A 21,841-nucleotide genomic window follows, 5' to 3' on the forward strand; every position below is an offset into this window, starting at 1 on the left:
TTTCACATCCGTAGCAATCATTTTTCAGAGTCAAAGAATGACGAATACGTAAAAACACATACGAAAATATCGGACTCTCTTAAATTAAGTTTCTTAAATTTTGATGCTCTGTATATTAACACTCCTGATTTTTCATTATTTGTACCTACCTCTGCCAAACAGTTATTTCATTATATCATAATATCACATTACATACTGTTTTGATATTGGGGAAGAGGATTTTTTTTTTTTTTTTTACAATGTTAGACATAGTTCTGATCTAGTGTTGGCCTCATTTCAAAAGCAAGATATATATGATAATACCACTAACAACAATGTCAGACGTAGGCCTACTTGTGCTATAGTGATACACATTTCCCCAATATCAAAACAGTATGTAATGTGATCTACACATGACTGAATAAGTGTGAAATATTTACATTTTATTTATTGTGTTTACCCCTGACTGTGCCAGAAATTTTTCTCTAAGTTCTTCTCTAATTTTTCTCTAAGAGAGTAAGAAATTACTCTCTTCTCTTTCCTCATCGACATCCTTTTCTGTTTGATTTTCTTGTGCGTTCTCCTTCAGCCTGCTGAGTCTCACTCTTCTGCCTGTAAAAGCTTTTGGAAGCGCTGCCAGGGGCTTTTTGGTAGTTTAAAGCAAAAGAAAAAGATTTATCGACACAGTGCAGAAGAGGTAAATACAGTTGGTCGGTGGCCCTGCATGAGAAAACAAAAACATGGTTTGTTTGTGTGCATGAGGACTGTAGTGTGATGGACTGACTAACACCATGATCTTCAGAAGAGAAATCATCTCATCGTATCATTTAAAAAAAAGACGCATTGCAGTACATCTCAGAATCGTAGTATAATAGTATGCTATTCTGAAAAAGAGCCACTGGCCTGATCAATTGTTTGTTTGGTGGTTGGAAACTCGATAAAGCCAAAGAGACTTTGGAAGACGAGTCGGTGTGGTTAAGGGGAGATTGCAAACAGGTATAGGCAGGTAATGAAAAAATTACTGAGGAAATTGCCACTTCCACTGCCAGTAGATAGGAAGCATTAGAAACCAAGGCAAGAAACTCTTCCAAGACACACATAAAGCCTCATTTCAGACGTTCGGGTTGTTTACAAAACTGTCTTTGGGAAAGTTTTGAAAGTAATTGCAACAAAAATAAAAGTGTGTTTCTTGGAACGGTTACAGGGACTTCAAAATATAGTAGCATATAGTAGCCTTACATGGATTTGCAGTATCCTAATTTTATTATGGCTCTAGGGTCTGTGAAGCCCTATTTTAAAGATCTAAGCACATGGTCTAAAGCGCAGGGCGCAAGTTGACTCAGCTTTTGCTAGTTTGATGATGGGAAAAATGGTCGGCGCTCCCGGCACATGTTCTAAAAGGGTTGTCCCTATTCTCTAAATGAGCAATGGGTGTGTTTTGGGATTTACGTGAGTTAAACCAATCAGAGCGGAAAGGGAACCGAAAGAAAAGACCGACCGTGGAAAGACCGAACGCGTCTCCAGAGCGCAAACGGATCTGCTCGTGCGCAAGGTAAAAGTACGCAAGCAGAACATCTACGGGACAAGCCGGATACACGTAACAATACACAAGGATTATTAATAATAATAATGGATTCCACCATATCTTTAAGTACACAATAATAATCTTTTACATTGTTATCCTTTTATTTTAAATATTTGGCATGTCGCGTTGTGGACCGGGCTATAGGCGCACATTACTAACACGCTCTTTAAATAACAAAAATATATATATATTGCGCCATTGACTTTAGACCAGGTTTCAGTTGGTCAATGGCGCAGTCTATTTCACTTCCTCAAAATAGCAACGTGCCAACAATGCGCCAGAACACACCTCATTCTCAGACCAGCACACCCATGGGCGCAAAATAAATACATTTGCTATTTAAACAACATGGCGCAGGACATGAAAATGATAACTGCGTCGGACTTAAAATAGCAAAAAACACTTGCGTCGCGCTTGGCGCTGCATTGCGCCGGGTGTAAGATAGGGCCCATAGTGTGTTCGTAAATTTGGGGGCGGAGCTATCAAGATGAGGCGTGTTTCTTTTGGTGATTTAAAATATTTGTTTCTCAGAAATCACTTACTGCACCTTTAAGACCAGACATATACTCTAAAATGAGTGTTTCAAGTTTTCTGAACTTATACAGTAACTTGAGGAACAGAGCAAAAGTTTAGTCCTCATTCTCTTTAAACTATTGCTCCATCATGACAAAAGAGTCTGAAACCAACAGAGGCCAGGGGCTTTTGTTAGATCTAAAGATATGCTGCAAATCGGTTGTTTTAATCAGATATGCATGTACGGAGAGAGACGGAGGAAGCAGATGATAAGAAAGGTGATAAGATGCATGAAGTGGAGTTTTTCACTCTTACAAAAGCTATCTTTAAGCCTGATGACAGCAGCGCTGTGCTGAGATGTGACCTCACCCTCCACTTCCCATGATCGCTGAGTTTTGAAATGGCTCCCAGCAGGAGTGGGGGGTGCTGGAGAAATTTGTTGTGAACTTTCTAGAAGGCCCTCCTGACTGGCCTGCGTGATTTATGGTCTGGGGCTGCCAGAGAAGCACAAGATTAGTCACGGGGTGAAAGGTCAAGCCATTACAGCTGTGTATGACGACATGTTTAACAGCAGATGATTCTTATTAAAACCCAGAGTAAAAAAAAAAAAACCTAAGTGTGCTTGTGTAGTGATGCTAGTGTTCTTTTGTATGTGTTCATGTTTTTCTCTTGTAAATCTAATGGAGTGTGTGCTTATGTGAGCCAGACACTCACAGAAGTGGTGTGTATTCAGATACTAAAACACTTATTTACACAAATGATTATTCAAATTCTCATTTTTGTGCATCAGTGTTTGAATTATGAATTGCATTGGCCATAAAAGGTTTTTGGATGCTTAAGCCACACTTAAATATGAATGTCATTGCATAAGATGATAAAATATCAAACCAAGTTACATTTATTATAAAGATAACACAAGGTCCAAAATGAAAACACGTTGTGGTTGTGAAACATGAGTGAATGTTGATAGTTAATGTGATAAGCTGCACCTGTATGAATTCAACGATAACCGATTTCATACATGCATGAAAAATGACCTTGAGACCAGCAACAGTTTGTATATGCCACTTCATAACTTTTATGCAATGCAACGACATTCATGCATTTTTTTTTTATATGTGACCTAACTGTCCAAATGATTTTTGGACCATTTTACATCAGATAATTAGCATGATGTATCTTTAAAGGGTGAACTTTGTATTGAAGCGTGACACTTATGCATGCTAAACACTTCATGCATGGGAGAACAAAGTGATAAAATAACACCCTAAAGCAATCTTTTCCTTTCGTTTTAGGTAAGTACTTACTTGCATGTTATGGAAAACAACATGGCAGTAGCCCCAGTGTATGAGAGTATGACGCTACCCAGAGACAAAGCCCGGTGGCCCTCATCCTCCTCTCCCAGAACATCCCTGTATGATTTCTCCTCCACTTGCACCTCTCCGCACCCCTCGACCTCCACAGAAAACACCCTTCAACAGGCCAACAACAACCCCTCTGTTCACCTCTTGCCAAAGAATGGCAACATCTCAATCTTCAGCAGCCTGAAGAGAAAGAGCAAGAAGGGGAAGAAAGAGAAAGATGACCGTGGACACACCATTAAGAAAATCATGGGAGAAGAGGTGTCAGAAGAGGCTGGTTTGCCACCTGTACATGAACCAGTCATATATGATACTTGGCCCCTGAAGGAAAGGAAGAAGCGGAAAAATGCAAGAAAACCAAACAGCGATGAGACTCAGGTCTTGGACTACATGAAGAACCCTTTAGTGAAAGACATAGATGCAGAATGTTCTGGAGAGGTTGGATCTTCAGTTCATCACACCTTAGAGGTTGCCACCCACGGACATGTGAAGAACCACTGCAGATTTCTGTCCTTGGGCTCGGTGTTGAGCTTCGACCTGCCCAAGGATATGAGCCTTATCCCTAGCATTCAAGATGTCATTACAATTGGCCCTCCCGAGCAAAAGAAGACAGACTCTCAGCACCAGGACTCTCAGGTTGATCGTCCAACACCTCTGAGCACCTTTAAAACTGCCCGCTCACCTCCAACGCAAAAAGTAGAGTCCAAACTAACTTCTCCAGGTGAAGTAATCCTTAAGATTGATTGTAAAGACTCCAAAAAGATTGACACTATTTCATTTACTGAAGATGAATTTCCTCCTCCACCTTCTCCAGTCATTGAACACATCTCATTTGAGGAGAATCATCCCTCATTACTCCAACAGAAACACCTGTCTGGGATAAGTACAATGCCCAAAGAAGAGGTGGATAGTTGGGACACAATGGGAACTAAACTCGACAACAAAGAAAACCACTATGTAAGTCCGCCAGAAGATGCAAGCCAAGGGATTCCCAGTCACAGCTCAACTACAGCAGAGATTCATGTATGTCCTAGCATCCATACCTTGGTTCACAATCTTAATGGACACATCTTCAATAGGCCAACAAAGACCTCAAGCACTCAACAGTTGAGTCCAAGCCATGCATCTCAGGTGGTGTTGAACTTCAGAGCCAATGGAAGAGAGGACTCAGTGGACTCTGGTCACTCCAGCTCGGGAAGTTTCAAGTTGTGTTCAGAGAGTTTGTACGTAGACTCCTCAGAGTGTCCAGTTCCCAAGAGGACCATTGGGAAGGTACAATCCCTGGATGCAGGAGTCTCCAACAGGAACTTAGAGTTCTCCAAAGACAAAAGCCTCACTTTATCAATTGACGTTGAGGATCCAGTTCATCCTGACCACCAACAGTTTGAGCTGGAAGAGGAGGAGCTGGAGGACATCTGGAACCACACCAACAGCTACCGACAGAGTCTAAACTCTGATATCATGTATAACGGCTACCAGGCTTTGACAGCAACCTCTTCTCCAGACCAGCACAGGGAACCCTCAACCAAAGAACAAGCAGGACTCTTCAGAAAGTTGGTCACAGCCTCCGCACCCAACCTTCTTGTGGCAGAGTTTCGACTGCCACCATCTATCCAGTCTATGGTGGGTTGTGGGAAGCGGCAGAACTCGGTGGAAGAGTGTACAATTCTGGATAAAGGGGACAGAAGGTCTTGGGCTGCATTCACTCAGCGGGAACAGGTTTACAAACAGGTGGCCATTAATGAAACTGCTTCAGATCCGGTGAAACTACCTGAAATAGAGGACCAGCAAAAGTATATCTACCATTATAGAGAGGAGGAGGAGGAGGAGGAGGAAGAGGAGGAGAAGGAAACAGGGTTTATGAAGGTGAGGTCTACAAGTTGGCAATTCATCCTGTCAAACCCTGTCGTTTAGGAAGTTCGAGGTGTCCAGTCCTGCTTCTGGAGGGCCAATGTCCTGCAGAGGTTAGCTCCAACCCTATTTAAACGCATTGAACCGAGGAAATCAAGGTTTACTTGGAACCTCAGGGCAAGTGTTGGATCTAAACTCTGCTGGATGTTGACCCTTCAAAATTGGACACCTCTGGGTTAAGCAGTTGAGCTGTTGACTTGTTCTGCCTTCACAACATGTCAGAATAATTTTTATGAGATGAGTATTGTATTCAACAGTGGGAGGCTTAGGGCTTTCTTTAAGGCCAGAAAATACTACTTACTTTGGCTGGTTTATGAGGTGACAGGTTACATTTCCCATCATTCAATGTAATAAATAACATGCATAATAAAATTCTCTTCATTTTGTTGCTTTTGCACTGAAAGGCTAAAATAGGATCTTCCCAGGAGGATTGAGTTTTTTTCTTTTTTCGAAATCTTGTGGCCAGCACATTTCATATCATTATCCCCATTGTTGTTGTAGTTATTATTAGTGCCGTTTAATCTGTTTTTGTCACAGTACTTAATGCATTGATATGTGTCCTCCTCTCTCCACAGGACCAGTCCATGAGCCTCCTGTCTGTTCATATGGGATTGGATGGCACCAATAACTCTGATATCCAGGTAAACAGAAGTTAAACTGCAGACCATACCAGAAGTTTACATGTTATTTACTTACATTACTATCTATTCATTGTGAAAATAATGGTTGTTAACTCTGAACTTTGACCGATCTTTTTCAGAGTGCAAGAGAAGAACTGGAACTGCCGTCTATGGAAGGCACACTGGAGAGGAAACACAAACTACAACTTGGTGGAAAGAAGGTAAATATCACAATTACAGATATTTTCTTCACACAAACCAAGACAAATGAGCATTTTGTGTCACAAGCCTCATGCTTTTACCTGTGGTTTAGGTTATTTTGGTGCATTTTTCGTTGGTCTTTATGTAACTAATAAGCTAAATGTGCTATTTCAGGCACCATGCAGGGCGTGGAACTCCTATCATGCTGTGCTGTACAAACAAACAATATGTTTCTATCAGGACAGGAAAGATGCACTCAAGGTAAGCTTGAAGACTTCATGATCTGGCTTTGCAAAACCTTTTGTAACTTTAATGCAAACAGATGTCATTAGTTATATTTAGGGATGCACCATATATCGGCCACCATATCGGCAGATATATGTCATTTTTAATGTAATCGTTATCGGCCCATTAAGAAAATTAGGCCGATATACTAAAGCTGATAAATAATGGATTATTTCCTTCAGCTGAGACACTTCAGATGCGCACTGTTCAACATGATGGTTTTTAATTGCTTGAAATATGAAAGGAAAGGAAAATATAGTTAAGTGCAACATGTGCTGTCATATGGCTACATAACATAATGAGATTATTATAATTGTGTGCTTGGGAAATGTACTTTAATGGTGAGACTTTTGTTTTTTTAATCAGGCTCTCAAAAATTATATAAAAATCTGGATTTAGATTTATCGGCCAATTTATCTGTTATTGGCTTTCAATTATCAAGAAGTATCGGTTATCGGTATCGGCCAAAATGTTCACATCGGTGCATCCCTAGTTAAATTGCAAGGTTGAATTGTGATTTGAATTACATTCAATGACAGCTGTAAAGCAGCTTAGGATATGAGTTCACCAAAACGAGTCTGTATTTGTACCCTATAGAGCTGTGTGACGAGCCTTCCTCTGAACCTAATTGGAGCAGTGTGTGAACCGTCGCCGGAGTACACCAAAAAACCCAACTGCTTTTGCTTGAGGTAAATGATGGACAACTAAAGATTTGTTTTAGTTACAGATGGGAAGTAGTTTGAATCGCTTAACTTGTTTTACCATTTTCTCTCAGATTGCGTGATGGATCTGAGTATCTCCTCAGTGCCTCCTCACGATTTATGATGAAGAAATGGATCCTTAGAATCCAAGCACACACTGGTATTATACCATTTACTATCTGTCTGTCTTTAAAAGTCTGTTTTTACAGTCATATTCAAATGAGATCCTCTCTCTCTCTACAGGATCCAGTGATTCTGTAGTGAATAGATCGAAGTGTCATGGGTCTTCAGCTTCAGCGACGCTCTCTAGATATTCTCCTCCTATCTCAGACTGTCAGTATGGAGATAAATGTCGCTGCTCCGTGAGAAATTATGTCACCACCACGGTTTTAGCACAGAGTCAGCCTGCCTCAGGCCGAACCAAAGAGATCATAGTGCACACCAGTGACGCTCTGCAGATCCACCAAACACATCAGGATCTGGTGCTCCCCTCATTCACAGATGCAGGTCATTCTGGTGAGAAACTGTGTGAAGACTGGATAGATCTATCTATCTATCTATCTATCTATCTATCCATCCATCCATCCATCCATCCATCCATCCATCCATCCATCCATCCATCCATCCATCCATCCATCCATCCATCCATCCATCCATCCATCCATCCATCCATCCATCCATCCATCCATCCATACATCCATCCATCCATCCATCCATCCATCCATCCATCCATCCATCCATCCATACATACATACATACATACATACATACATGTATATATATAGCCATTTAAGTTGACTTGAAATGCTGCTGTTCATTACCATTATATTATAAATTATTTTATTTTTGTTTATAAATTAAGTTTATAGATGTATTTCATAAACCCTCGTTGTTATTGTTCCAGAAAAATGGCTCCAATTGTATTATAAAATGTATCATTTATAATAAATGTGTATAAATTTGGATATTTGATCTATAAATAGCTTCAAAGTAGTAAGTTAAAAAAAATAATCATTTTCTTAATCAGTATTTTGCCTTGTTGTAGAATAAATTTTTTAAATAAATATCAAATTAAATATATAATTTATCTTAAGTATGCTAGTATAATGTATTTAAAAGCACACATGAGATAAATTTAGCTTTTAGTTTGACAGTAGCTTCCTCAACACTGGCCACTAATGCAAGTAATCAATAAATAATATGTTAGACAAATGTTTTGGACATCCAAAAGAGGGCAGTAGAGGCCTCTGTTGAACATGAGCCGAGCTTCACGCAGACATTATGAGGCATGGTCACATCTGTTTGCTGTCAGCGCATTTCTATTTCTGGAGAAGCACTTCTATTCAGCGCTCTGGATTTTGTCATTTCCAACTTGGTCACATTTTTTCTCACCTCAAGTACTTTGTTACTCAATTACACTGTCTGCGCTTGTCCTGTAGAGGTTGAATGATTCATGTTCTGTTTTTTCTCTCTGTAGAGGATGAGTTTGAGTCTCATGGCGAGTCTCTGAGACAGAAGTTGTCCTCTATGTCCACCATTCAGGGCTGGACCAGTGAAAAGAGACGCTCACACTCCTTTACCTCAGGTACAGCCACTGCACTCACAACATCTGCCATGTAAACAGGTCATTCTTAGAAACGGTGCTATATAATGGTGTACAGTTGTGTCCAAAAGTGATGTCCGGCCTAGGAAAATTGACATCTTCACCCTTTATTCAAATATTATCAAAAATGAGTTAAATAAGCATATTGCATAGTTGTGCTTGGAGTCAATTGTTTTATTTGTGATAATGACGCAATGAAACATGCTAAATGTGCTGACATCATTTTTGGCTAGGCTGTCATAGAAATTATGAACACATGCAAAAACAAGACAGAACCAATGAAATATTAATAACTAATTATGATGTAGTCAATGCAAGCTTTCTGTTTATCTATGCTTTTTATTTTTTGCATAGTAAAATAAAACCTGTAGCTGTAATTTGCCTTTTTTTGCCAAATAATTTTTTCAGATAGATACCTTAATCAAGTATAGTCTTTTGTACTTCCCTCATAATATATAAATATATATATTTCCCTTGTATTTTTATGGTTTAATCAAACTTTTAGGGTCATTAAAAACAAATATCCCCTCCGGACGCCGCTTTTTGCCACTACTATATTCACACATTAATGCATATGACAGATGCTTTTATCCAAACGACATGCATTGCATTCAAGGTATATATTTAATCAGTTCATGCATTGCATTCCTAGGAACAGAAACCATGACCTACTCTTGGCTACAGGAAAGCTATACAATGACTGCAACATAATCAGTTATTAATGTTTATTTTGTTGGCTCTCTCTTGTTTTTGCATTTGTTCATAATTTCTTAAATGACAGCCTGACCAAAAATGATGTCCCACAAAATTTGGCATGTTTCATTGCGTTATCATCACAAATAAAACAACTGACTTTTTACTCATATTTGAATAAAGCGTGAAGATGTACATTTATCTAGGCTTGACATCATGCATTGTATATATAAAGTTTAAACACTGATATCTCTGTCCACAGCCACGTATCAGAGGATAAAGCCTGTAGCGCCCCCTTCAGGCAAAGGCCAGGACAGCAGCTCCAGCTACTCGGTGACTTTATTCATCGGAGATCGAGAGATGCCGTCGGTCAGTAGAAGCTCGGCGATGGCCGAGGAGTCCCTCTCCGATCTACCCATGAGGAGCTACATGAGCCTCCCGCGGCCACCCAACAAATCCGTCTTCAGGAAGTTCTTTGGGAAAAAGGAGTGACTGACACTTTCTGTGACAAAGACCCTGACTGACATGTGCAGGACACAAGTTAAACGCTTCTGAAAAACTTTTTTTCTTACAATTTATTTATGGATATGATATCGAGAATCATTTTTTGTCATTTTTAAATGAGATCTTGTATGGTTGTTTAATATTCATTCCTTCAGCCGTTTTGATATCGGGTTTGTTTAGCCTAAAATGAAATGTACTCACCCTCATGTTGTTCAAAACCAATATGACCCTTTCTTTCATGGAACATTATATTTACATTTATGCATTTAGCAGATGATGTTATCTAAAGAGGAACAAAAGCAATTTGTCACAGAGCCAATGATATTCATAATATACAATGCCAGGTTTATTAGATTCAAACAAGCTAGAAAAGAGGAGAAAATGCAGAGAAGACAACCCTGGAATAACAGTTCATCATTTCTGATGACAAAAAGCACCACATAAGTATCATGACAGTAGTGCATGTGACTTGTCCACTATATTTCAATTGCTCTCAAGTCATAAAACAGCTTTGTGTGAGAAACAGACTTGTGTGAGAATCTTCCCTTGGTGCTTTTTTTTGTCATTTTTGGAGCTTGACTGACCCCTTTCGTTATGTAAAAGGGGTGTCCAGTCCTTCTGGAGGGCCACGATCCTGCAGAATTTAGCTTCAACCTGTGAGGATATTTTTTGTAATCCCAAACGCCTTCATTACCTGGGTCAGGTGTGTTTAATTAAGGTTGGAGCAAAACTCTGCAGGAAAGTGGCCCTCTAAAAGAAGGACTGGATCAAGAGAGTGAGATATTTGAGTTTGCAACATCCAAAGGGTGAGTTGAGTTTCATTTCTGGATGATTTTTTTTTCTCATGCTAAAAGTCCCTTGTTTGGCATTGTTGTTTTAAATGTGCATTAATGAGTGAAGTTTGCTGTGGATACGGTGACAGCTGCCATAATGAATCTACTGATACGAGACTTTTGTTATGTAATGTATTCGGTGTTTCCACCATATTCCAGTTGAGGTGGTCTGATGTGTTTTCAGTTCATGTATGTTCTTTTGGCCTGGATTGCAATAATCTGTCCAGTCATTGTTTATTTTTTATTAGGTTTTGGCACATATTATTTGTCAGCTTGTCATGTTTTTCTGTGTTGGTTTGAGTTCTGTGTGGTCTTGCAGGGTTAGTTCACCCAAAAATGAAAATTCTGTCATTCATTTATTCATTTTTTGGCAAACTATCCCTTTAACACGTGTGTTTCCAAACTAAACATTTGATTCACTTATTCTAGTGTTGCTTTCGGTATTTAAACTAATGCATTGTGTCATGTGCATTTTAGAAGGAGATTTTTATGGGAAGAAGTATTGTTACGGTCTGGGTTAACTGTATCATATGATGCTTATTGTTTAGATATTGGTGGCCTGGGTGTTTATGACCAATTGTACACATTTAAACATGTAATGCATTATTTTAGACTTTTCACAGTGGAAAACATTTTTGGATTATGCTGATATGTTCAGTTTGTAAAAAAAAGAAAAAAAAAAGAAAAAAGTAGCTGAATTGTGCCTTAAAAAGAAAATAAGGTCATTACAGCAGTTTAAACGAGTTTTGCATAATGGGATTTTGTGGTTAAAGATGTGGCAAAAACAGAAACTGCACTGGTGATCATTTTATTGAGTGATATACATACATAAACCACCATAAACCATGCAATTATGAGTGTCTAAAACTAATGAATTAGAAAAAAAAAATTTAAAAGTAAATATTGTTAAAGTATAGCTCAGTTTTGTCTCTATAGCTTGGCTCAGATTTATGCATTTCTATATCAGCACTATCAACGGTTAAATTAATCTGCAGCAGTCAGGTGGTACAAGAGCTCTGCAAGTTGTTTATGTTCATTATTATTGTAATTTTATGTGCTTTGAGACATGAGGTAATTTAACGCTGTCTCTCGTGACGATTTGCAGACTCTGGAATAACTGGAAACGGATGACACCGGAAGCCAGACGTTAAATTTACAAATTCGCTCTTATGTGAAAAATAAGGGGGATAGACTTTATTCAGAGCAGCACCATGACAGGTGTGAAGTGAAAGCGAGGCTGTGAGGGATAGACTTACGGTGTTTTCAATGGCATCCGCTGTAAAAAGTTGTTTAAAGCTTTTTCTTGTTTGTTTTTTGTGTACTGAAACTTCTTGGAAATATATGTTTGCAGTGTTTCGTCAGCAGAACAAACCAAAAACACATTAAATAAAAGTACAGCCCACTGTAGAGATGTAGCCTATGTCTATCCCTCACAGCCTCGCTTTCATTCCCGTTAAAAAATCAAAGATGGCGCTGATGTGAATGAGGTCTTTTGCTAGCTGCTCCGAAATTGCCTAACTTTAACTGGTTTTAAAGGGGTCATATTATGCCCTTTACAAAGTTTTGGGGTGTACTAGAATATGTTTTCATGATTGATTGTTTAAAAAAAAAACAAATTTCTTTAACATATTTTACATTATTACAGATCCTCACTACCCATGAAGCCCCTTCTTCGGAAATACGAAATGTGTTGTGATTGGTTAGCTGGCCTAGTGTGTTGTGATTGGCAGTGCTTAGGGCGTGTTCTGGAAATGTCCCGCCCATCCATAACTGTGAGTTCTTCTCTAGTGTAAATAACGATGGTGTCAATTTCAAACCAGTTTGAGCTCGATTCAGACCCTGACAATGTTAATGAACAAGAGGATTGTGCTGACCAGATTTCGGACTTTGCAAGCATGGATTTCACAGGATGTTTCAGAGTGGGATGTTTTTAGGAATTTTAGATATGATGTTATCCACTATTTAATTGTGATATTTGTTGGAAAACTAAGGTAATACAAACAGTAATCGATCACAAAACCATGGTTAATTTGGTGGACGGTAGACAGTCTTACAAAAGCGAGAGCTTAAAGAAACAGAAAACAAGCTGTTCTCCATAAAATGTGCAGCGCACAGATAAACGTTTGGGTTTTAATGTTCAGGGACAGTGTTTAAAATAAATTTTAACCACTCTAAGTTCCTCAGCCTTAGGAAGGTCAAACAAACGAGTTTTGGCAGCTCAACCAGGCCTCATCCCATCTTTTTACGTATTCCATAGGTGGGGATTATTTAAATGAGGACCACTGTGACTTCATTAGATCCGGAAAAAATTACATTGTAGTCCAAACGACCTTGTAGATCTTTTTTATGTTTAAACCGCAACATTACACACTAACTAAAGTTGAAAAGGTGGAAACGCATAATAATAGGATTCCTTTAAAGGTTTTATCACAGTGAATATCTCCGTATAGCCTAGGCTACTAACTAACATTCAGACAGGAGAAATGATATATAACCGTATATAACAGTGGAGTATTTTATCTGACAGACAATATTTGAAAGCATCTTTATATTTGTAAAATGAGCAAAATGTGTTCTTATAAGCAGAGAAACGCGGACACCGCCTTCATCTGGGATAAATCAATGGCAGCAGCTTCTCATAATGAAGAAATGATCTGTTTGTTTGTTTGATGCCTGTTTAACGATCCACCGGGCACACAATCACCTCCAATTCAACACACCCTCGTCCTTCCCTCTCCGATGGGGATTTCAAAAGCGCTGATATGCCAACTACAAACAAACAGTAAGAAATCCTCCACAATAATCATTAAAACTGAGCGGAGGAGATCTGAGCCTTCCGGCTCAAACCCAAACCCTCAGAGGTCGATACTGGGCTCGTGAGTTTGCATATGAAAAGCTGTTATGGCTGGAAGCTGGATGCCCCTCCAATCCCTTTAAGCTTTCAAAGAGTCTCGGCATACATAATTGGTGAGTATTTCACGTTGAAATGATAATAAGAGACGGTACAGTCGCCACTCGAAATGAAGCGCGAAAGGATGCTAAACAAAAGAGGATCCGTGGTAAATCCGAGCTGACAGAGGGGGGGTGAAAGTGCTCAAACAATGGCTTTCACCACACGGTCAATGTCGGATTAGAATGCATTAAGTACTCGAAATGTGCCAAGTGCAAAGGGACGGGCAGATTTTTTAATGGACCGTGTAGCATCGTTCAACAGCGGCTCCCTCCCATCATGCAATACGATATCCAGTCAGGTATGAAAAAAGAGAAACGGTCACACATGTTGGCTAGCTATTGCTTGATACAGTAAAACGAAAAGGCAAATTATGCTTAAATATTGGTCACACAAAGCATTAAAAAGCATTAGGTCATTTTAAAAGTTGTTTTGGCTTTCACCTTGCATTTATTATGTTTGCCAGTAGACTGTCTTCCACAGAAAGCCAAGCACTCGCGTAGCCTTCTCACAACGTTTTTTAATTTTATATTTAATTTTTTTTTTTAAATGTATGTTTATAGCACTACGTTGTATTACCGGTATATTACCTTTGCACCAAATTACAAAAAAACGTGTTAATGCTGCTTTGATGGAGTTTTTAATACTGGCTATGAGTGACGATAAAATTGACATCTTTCTCTTTTCCAATTTCCTTTATTAATCAAAAATGTTTTCCTCTTTTGAAAGTTATTAAATTTAATTGTGTAGTTTTTCTTTAGCTATTTGAGCAAATGGGAATACGAAACATATATTTAATGAAGTCTCAAACTCGCCATTAGGTTTACAAAACTATGAAGATTTCCCTTCTGAGAAACGCGGAAATGTGAAAAGTGTTAATTAGTTTAGTGACCTCTATATTGAATAATTGTTCATAATTAATTAACGGGAAGGTTAGTGGAACGCTCTGCAAACCTAAAAAAAACATTATATTTCTGTAACGAAAACTTTCCTGGCTAACTAAAAACGTACTCGGTTACTAACGTAACCTCGGTTCTCTCTAGAAGAGGGAACGAGTATTGCGTAAGTAGCTTACGCATCGGGAAAGTCTTCTTTCTTCGAGATCTGAAGCCAAAAAATTATCCTTAATTTTGTATTCATTGTCAACGCAGTGCAGCAGCCGACAGACCTAGGCAGGCTGTATAAGCGTGCTCATTGGCTGCTCGGCTGCAACTGCTTAAGCCTATCGGTGAGCGCTATGAACGCGGCAACCAATGAGGGCGCTTCGCGCCCTCCGCGCCCTTCTAACCGTCAGAATGGGCGTGGCCAGCGTGTATATATTCAGCGCTCACAGGCTAAAATTCTGGTTTTCGCAGTCTGAAGCGCAAAAGCTCGTGGCGCGACACGGCAGGTTACGCAATACTCGTTCCCTCTTCTAGAAAGAACCGAGGTTACGTTAGTAACCGAGTACGTTCTCTTACGAGAGGTTCTCTCGTATTGCGTAAGTAGCTTACGCATCGGGAACCCTTTGTCAACGCCGTGTGCGCCGAGCATCCAGCCCATGAATCCCAGGGGAACCGGGGAAAACACTCTGCTGGAAAATGTGGCCGGTCGAGAGACGGGCCAGCGTAGTACATGCACTTCATGCAGCATATGAAATAGAGCGGCGCGGCCGGTCTATAAACATAGCAGTACAACAGTAGGGCCGGCGGAGCGAGCCCAAACAGTACATAAGCACTCATAAGGGTAGGAGAAAACGACATAGTCGGTCTCACATGAAGAGAAAAATTCCCACGCGGCAGAGAACAATGCGGGCGGCCAGCAGCGCGGGCCAGCACCGATCACAGCGCGTAACGGGAAATAGGAAACAGAGCGGATCAGCCGGTCTGAGTCAACACTTCACCCTGAGTAGTTACCAGAATAGTGCCAGCATATGAACGTAGTCTGCACACGGGAGCTGGGCAGAGCATACATGTCACTTATACTGACAATATTTTTGCCTGTAGGGCAGGAACTTCCAGGTTATAAAACCTCACGAATGTAGACGGGGAGGCCCAGCCCGCCGCCATACAAATGTCGTGGATAGAAATTCCGCTGGACCAGGCCCACGACGAGGCCATGCCTCTAGTGGAATGGGCTCTGATGCCCAGAGGGCACTGCAGGTGTTTGGAGGCATAAGCTGCTGCTATCGCGTCCACTATCCACCTGGACAAGCTCTGCTTCGAGGCGGCAAGACCCTTGGTGCGTCCGCCGAAGGAAACAAAGAGCTGCTCTGAACGCCTGAAAGCGGCGGAGCGCGTGATGTAAACTCTCAGCGCCCGGACAGGGCATAGGAGGTTATCACTGTCCCCACCATCGGATGCTGGCAGAGCCGAGAGGGAAATAACTTGTGCCCTAAACGGGGTTCCAATCGCTTTGGGGATGTAACCGTGCCTCGGTCTGAGAATGACTTTCGAGTCATTCGGCCCGAACTCGAGACATGCAGGGCTAACAGATAGCGCGTGCAAATCACCCACTCGTTTGACTGAAGACAAAGCTATCAGAAAAACGGTTTTAAGCGACAGATACCTTAGATCCGCGGATTCAAGCGGTTCAAAGGGAAAAGCCTTTAGGGCCGCCAGGACCAAGGACAGATCCCACGAGGGAACCGAGGGGGGCCGCGGGGGGTTCATCCATCTAGCTCCTCTGAGGAAGCGGATAATGAGCTCATTCCTTCCCATTGCCCGGCCGAGCGTCGTCTCAGCGAACGCTGTAATAGCGGCCACATATACTTTGAGCGTGGAAGGGGATCTGCCCTTTTCCAACAGCTCTTGCAAGAAGGAGAGCACCCGCGGAACCCCGCATGCGCGCGGATCCAGGTTTTGAGTAGCGCACCATTTAGAAAACACCGACCATTTAGACGCGTAGAGCCGTCTCGTGGAGGGGGCTCTGGACTGCGTGATCGTGTTCACGACCCCTTCTGACAGGTCAACGGGTATCCGTTGATCACCCATGCATGCAGCGACCAGCGCTCTGGATGGGGATGCCAGATCGATCCAGCGGCTTGGGAGAGGAGATCCTTTCTCACCGGGATCGGCCATGGGGGTGAGTGCGACAGCCTCACTAGCTCTGGGTACCAAGTTTGGTTTTCCCATCGCGGGGCTATAAGCAGCACTGAGTGGTGCGTTTCTCTGATCCTCGAAATGACCTGTGGCAACAGGGAGATTGGAGGAAAAGCATACAGCGGGAGGCTGGGCCATGTCTGGGACAGCGCGTCCTCGCTCTTCGAGTAAAACTTCGGGCATTGAGCATTGTCTTTCGACGCAAAGAGGTCGATTTCCGCTCTGCCGAATAGGCGCCAGAGAAACTGGACTGTCTGGGGGTGCAGAGACCATTCTCCCGGGGGAATGTTGTCCCTGGACAGTCTGTCTGGACCGACATTCAGGTGGCCCGGCACGTGCGCGGCTCTCAGCGAGCGCAGCGAGCGGTAAGCCCATACGAGGAGGCGTTCTGTCAGCCTGCACAGGTTCCTGGATCTGACACCGCCCTGTCGGTTCACATAGGATACCACGGACATGTTGTCCGAGCGGACTAGCACATGGTGATCCCGTATGAATGGGAGGAAGCGCCTGAGCGCGTTCTCGACCGCTATCATCTCCAAACAGTTTATGTGGAGGCATCTTTCCCGGTCTGACCATAGGCCAAAAGCCGGTTTGCCCTCGAACAGAGCGCCCCAGCCTGAGGTGGAAGCGTCCGTCGAGATAACTTTGCGGTGTGAGATAGCTCCCATTGTCACTCCCCGCTGGTACCAGTCGGCCGCTAACCAGGGCTTCAGAGCTGAAACGCAGCTCTGAGTCACTCTGATGCGAATACCGCCGGAAGCCCATGCTCTGTGAGGCACTCGGGCATTCAGCCAGCGTTGTAGCGGGCGCATTCGTAAAAGACCCAGCCGAAGCACTGCTGCGGCTGAGGCCATGCAACCCAGTAGCCTCTGAAATGTTTTGAGAGGTACGGTGCTGCCCGGCCGGAGGGACGCGGCCAGGCGTCGAATGCAGCGCGCGCGCTGTGTCGACAGGCGGGCCGTCATCGCTACAGTGTCCAGATCCAAACCCAGAAAAGAGGTTGATTGACTGGGCACGAGCGAGCTCTTGGTCCAGTTGACCGTAAGCCCCAGGCTGTCCAGATGGCTTAAAAGCACTGTTCTGTGGGCGATGAGTTCGGCCTCTGACTGTGCTAGGATCAGCCAGTCGTCCAAGTAGTTCAGAATTCGCATTCCCCGACCCCTCAGGGGAGCGAGAGCCGTGTCCATGCACTTCGTGAATGTGCGAGGTGCCAAAGACAGGCCGAACGGCAGGACGGTGTACTGATATACCTGACCGTCGAAGGCGAATCTCAAGAATGGCCTGTGACGGGGTATTATCTGGATCTGAAAATATGCGTCTTTCAGATCGAGAGATATAAACCAGTCCCTCGGGCGAATTTGCGCGAGGATTTGTCTGGTTGTGAGCATTTTGAACGGTCTTTTCATAAGAGCCTTGTTCAAACGTCTCAGATCTAGAATTGGTCTGAGAGCTCCGTCCTTCTTGGGAACGAGGAAATAACGGCTGTAAAAGCCCGACTCGCTCATGGAAGGGGAAACCGGTTCTATTGCCCTTTTGCACAGAAGTGTGGCTATTTCTGCTCGAAGTAGATGTGCTACTTCCCCATTCACTCTGGTCTCGACGCGCGCTTGAAAGCGCGGAGGGCGGCGAGCGAACTGCAGAGTATAGCCTCGTTTTACTGTGCTCAGCACCCATTCTGACGCGCCTGGAATAGCTTCCCACGCTTTCGCGTGTGCGGCCAGGGGCAGAATAGCCTCCGGGCTCTGATCGCCGCTGATCGCGGGCTCGAGAGCTCGAAACGGAGGGGCGGGCGTGATGCGCGCGCTCTTGGTGCTTAGATACGGCGGGTCGCTCACAGCGGTGACCGGCCGTTTTACACACAGCGTCCCGGTGGCTTTTGACGGGGAACATACAGTGTGAAGCATGACGCTCGAAGGCGGCGTCGGGGGCAAAGTACGAGAGCGGATGTGTGAGCGCGTAGAAGCGGGCACAGCATCCGTGTTTATAACCTGACCGGTACAGAGGGGTTGTGTAACAGAGCGGGCAGTGGGTAGGTGTGGGCACAGCGGGGTGGACACATGACCTACTTTTGACATTCGAGCGGCTTGTGCCAGCTTTATGCGAGTGGGCTCTGTGAGAGACACGGGGTTTACAGTGCTTGTGTGCAGAGGTGAACACAGATAAGTGGGCACATTTACTGCATTTGAAACACTTACAGCGCGAGGCGCGCGACCAGGCATAATACTCTCTTTGAGATTTCTCTGGGTCGCCGTGAAAACGGCGGTTGTGTGCAGGCGAGAGGGTGAGTTCACCGGCTCGTTGGCTGCAAAATGAGTGTCTGCAGTAACCGTGGCAACGGGGACTGACAGAGCTTGAAGCTTTGACGACGGTCCGGCCGCGGCGGGACCTAATCGTCGCTTCTCTCCTCGGGCTAGGAGGATTTTGGAGGCTCAGGCTTCACCGCGATCCTCTGCCGGGGTCCCCGGGGAGGCGGCGGTCTAGCGCGGCTGGTCGAGCGAGAGCGAGGGCGGCCGCCCTGTCGTCGCTGTGAGGACGGAGGTCGAGCTGGACGCCGGGCAGAGCTTTGTGCAGGCTGGTCCGAAGGACGGCGTGCAGCGGGTCTGGAGCGTCGAGGCAGAAACAAATTCATTGCCTCAGAAGTCTTTTTCACCTCCGAAAAGCGGTCGACGATCCCGCTAACCGCTGGGCCGAACAGGCCGGTGGGGGAGAGGGGGGCGTTGAGAAACACCGCGCGCTCAGACTCCCTCATGTCCGCGAGCGTGAGCCAGAGATGCCTCTCTGTAACTGACAGAGAGGCCATGCACCTTCCAATGGCCTGGGCAGCGGATTTCGTGGCGCGAAGGGAAAGGTCCGTCGCGCTCCTCAAATCCGTAAGGGAAGCAGGCTCCGAGCGCTTCTCGTCCAGATCACGGAGGAGGTTAGCCTGGAGAATCTGCAGTACTGCCATAGAGTGTAGTGCTGATGCGGCCTGCCCCGCGGCGGCGAAAGCGCGGCCGACGAGGGCTGAAGTGGTCCTGCATGCTTTGGACGGGAGGGCAGCCTTTGAGCGCCAACGAGAGGGCGGGCAAAGGTGCGCTGCGACCGTCTCCTCCACAGGGGGGATGGAATTATACCCCTTCTCAGCGGCGCCGTCAACCTGTGAGAGCGTCGATGAGGCATGTGAAGACACTCTCGCGGAGAATGGAGCATTCCACGACTTCGAGAGCTCGCTGTGAAGCTCCGGCAGGAAGGGTGCTTTTCTGGACGCCGGCTGTCGGCGGCGGTGGTGAAGGAAGCAGCCGTCGAGTCTGTTCGGGGCCGGTTCTTCCGGGGAAGACCAGTCAAGGCCCAGCTGTTCGACAGCTCGCGTGAGGAGGCGTAAAAGCTCCGCGTCCTCGCCCGCTCGAGATCGGCCTGAATCCTGGACTGACGAGGAGGCAGTGGACCACTCCTCACTGTCAGAGGCCAGGAGAGAACAGCTGTCCGCGGCGCGTTCACCAAAGTCATCCGCCTCATCCCCAGAAGCGGCGGAGGCGCGGGCGAGAGCCGGCGGCTGCGCGGCCGAGAGGGGGGGCGGGGAAGGCGAGGGAGAAGCTCGAGGGAGAGACTCCGGCGAGCTTCTGTGCGCCTGGTTGGTCTCCGGCGGTCGCTGTGAGCGGCGCTTCTTCTTGCGCGGCCCAGCAGGGACGGGCGGGGAGACATGCTGATCGAAAACTTCAAGCCGAGCCCGCAGGGTCGACATTGGAAGTTCCTCGCACTCGGGGCAGCCGCCCGTGGAGAGTGCGGTGGCGGCGTGATCGCGGCCCAGGCAGAGAGCGCAGATGAGATGGCGGTCTCCGTCGCTGAGCGTGGCGTGGCACGAGCCGCAAGAAAAACGGGGCATTTTTAGAAAAACGCCCCGTGCTCTTTTAGAGAAGAGGGTGTGTTGCAGTAGGCGAACACACAGCAGTGAAAAAGGATATGACGCCGGATAGCGTAGCAGGCACGGAAGGCTGAAGGCGGCGAAGGCGGCCGGCTTCTTCAGGCGCTGTCCTAGGCTTGCTGGTCGCTGGTTTCAACGGCGGCGGCTTCTCCAGATCCAGCGATGCGAAGAGCTTCGCTGAAGACAAGAAAATCAGAATTTTAGCCTGTGAGCGCTGAATATATACACGCTGGCCACGCCCATTCTGACGGTTAGAAGGGCGCGGAGGGCGCGAAGCGCCCTCATTGGTTGCCGCGTTCATAGCGCTCACCGATAGGCTTAAGCAGTTGCAGCCGAGCAGCCAATGAGCACGCTTATACAGCCTGCCTAGGTCTGTCGGCTGCTGCACTGCGTTGACAATGAATACAAAATTAAGGATAATTTTTTGGCTTCAGATCTCGAAGAAAGAAGACTTTCCCGATGCGTAAGCTACTTACGCAATACGAGAGAACCTCTCGTAAGAGAACAAATGTTACAAATACATGTTTTGGGAATGTTCCTATTTAACAAAAAATTGTTAGCTGGGAAGCAATCGCCTACAATAGCAAGTTAGTAACGCTAAAATCACTCAGAACACCTTAGCAACGCCCTTGTAACCACCTGGAATACTCTAGCAACACCCTAGCAACATGCTAAAACCACTCAGAAAACCTGCAAACAAGTCTCTTCTCACTAAAGTTGCATTTATTTGACCAAAACAGTAAAAACATGCAGCAATATATTACTTTTACAATAGCTGCTTTCTATTGTAATACATTTTAAAATGTAATTTATTCCTGTGTATGGCTGTATGCCTGACACCAGTGAGACGGGACATTAATTAAACCCACTTCTCTGTCAATGACTCATTATTTCAATGAGTCAGTCGTTTATCCTGAGCGAAGTTTAGCATTGCTGCTATTTTCCTGTCCGTCCACATCCCATCTCCCCCAGTTTTATCCCTGAGGACCCTGATGACCATAATGAATCAATGAAGAATGGAAAACTCTCTAGTTTCCTGGACTTTTCACAAAAGACATTTATCCGTGGTCATTAAAAACATCATGCAGGAAAGAAAATCACAAATGAGATCTCAAGATCAA

The 21,841-nt window shown here is 44.4% G+C and overlaps 1 protein-coding gene across 4 annotated transcripts in view; it reads left to right on the top strand.

Annotated features, from left to right (window-relative positions):
* The window catches only part of mymx (myomixer), a 46,876-nt gene extending 35,664 nt beyond the window's left edge, over window positions 1–11,212 (top strand). For 2 of the 4 annotated variants that reach the window (XM_081351430.1, XM_081351429.1), the window contains exons 24-33: window positions 569–676; window positions 3,373–5,304; window positions 5,925–5,990; window positions 6,110–6,190; window positions 6,345–6,431; window positions 7,053–7,144; window positions 7,231–7,316; window positions 7,400–7,672; window positions 8,634–8,741; window positions 9,715–11,212. In XM_081351430.1, coding sequence (XP_081207556.1) covers window positions 569–676; window positions 3,373–5,304; window positions 5,925–5,990; window positions 6,110–6,190; window positions 6,345–6,431; window positions 7,053–7,144; window positions 7,231–7,316; window positions 7,400–7,672; window positions 8,634–8,741; window positions 9,715–9,944 — 3,063 coding nt within the window. In that variant the 3' untranslated portion in view covers window positions 9,945–11,212. The remainder of the gene's footprint in view (window positions 1–568; window positions 677–3,372; window positions 5,305–5,924; window positions 5,991–6,109; window positions 6,191–6,344; window positions 6,432–7,052; window positions 7,145–7,230; window positions 7,317–7,399; window positions 7,673–8,633; window positions 8,742–9,714) is intronic. The other 2 variants (XM_081351431.1, XM_081351432.1) reach the window with 2 other exon arrangements.
* The last annotated feature ends 10,629 nt before the right edge of the window (window positions 11,213–21,841 follow it).

Source organism: Scardinius erythrophthalmus, assembly GCF_964197995.2.
Source record: "Scardinius erythrophthalmus genome assembly, chromosome: 21".
Taxonomy (NCBI): domain Eukaryota; kingdom Metazoa; phylum Chordata; class Actinopteri; order Cypriniformes; family Leuciscidae; genus Scardinius; species Scardinius erythrophthalmus.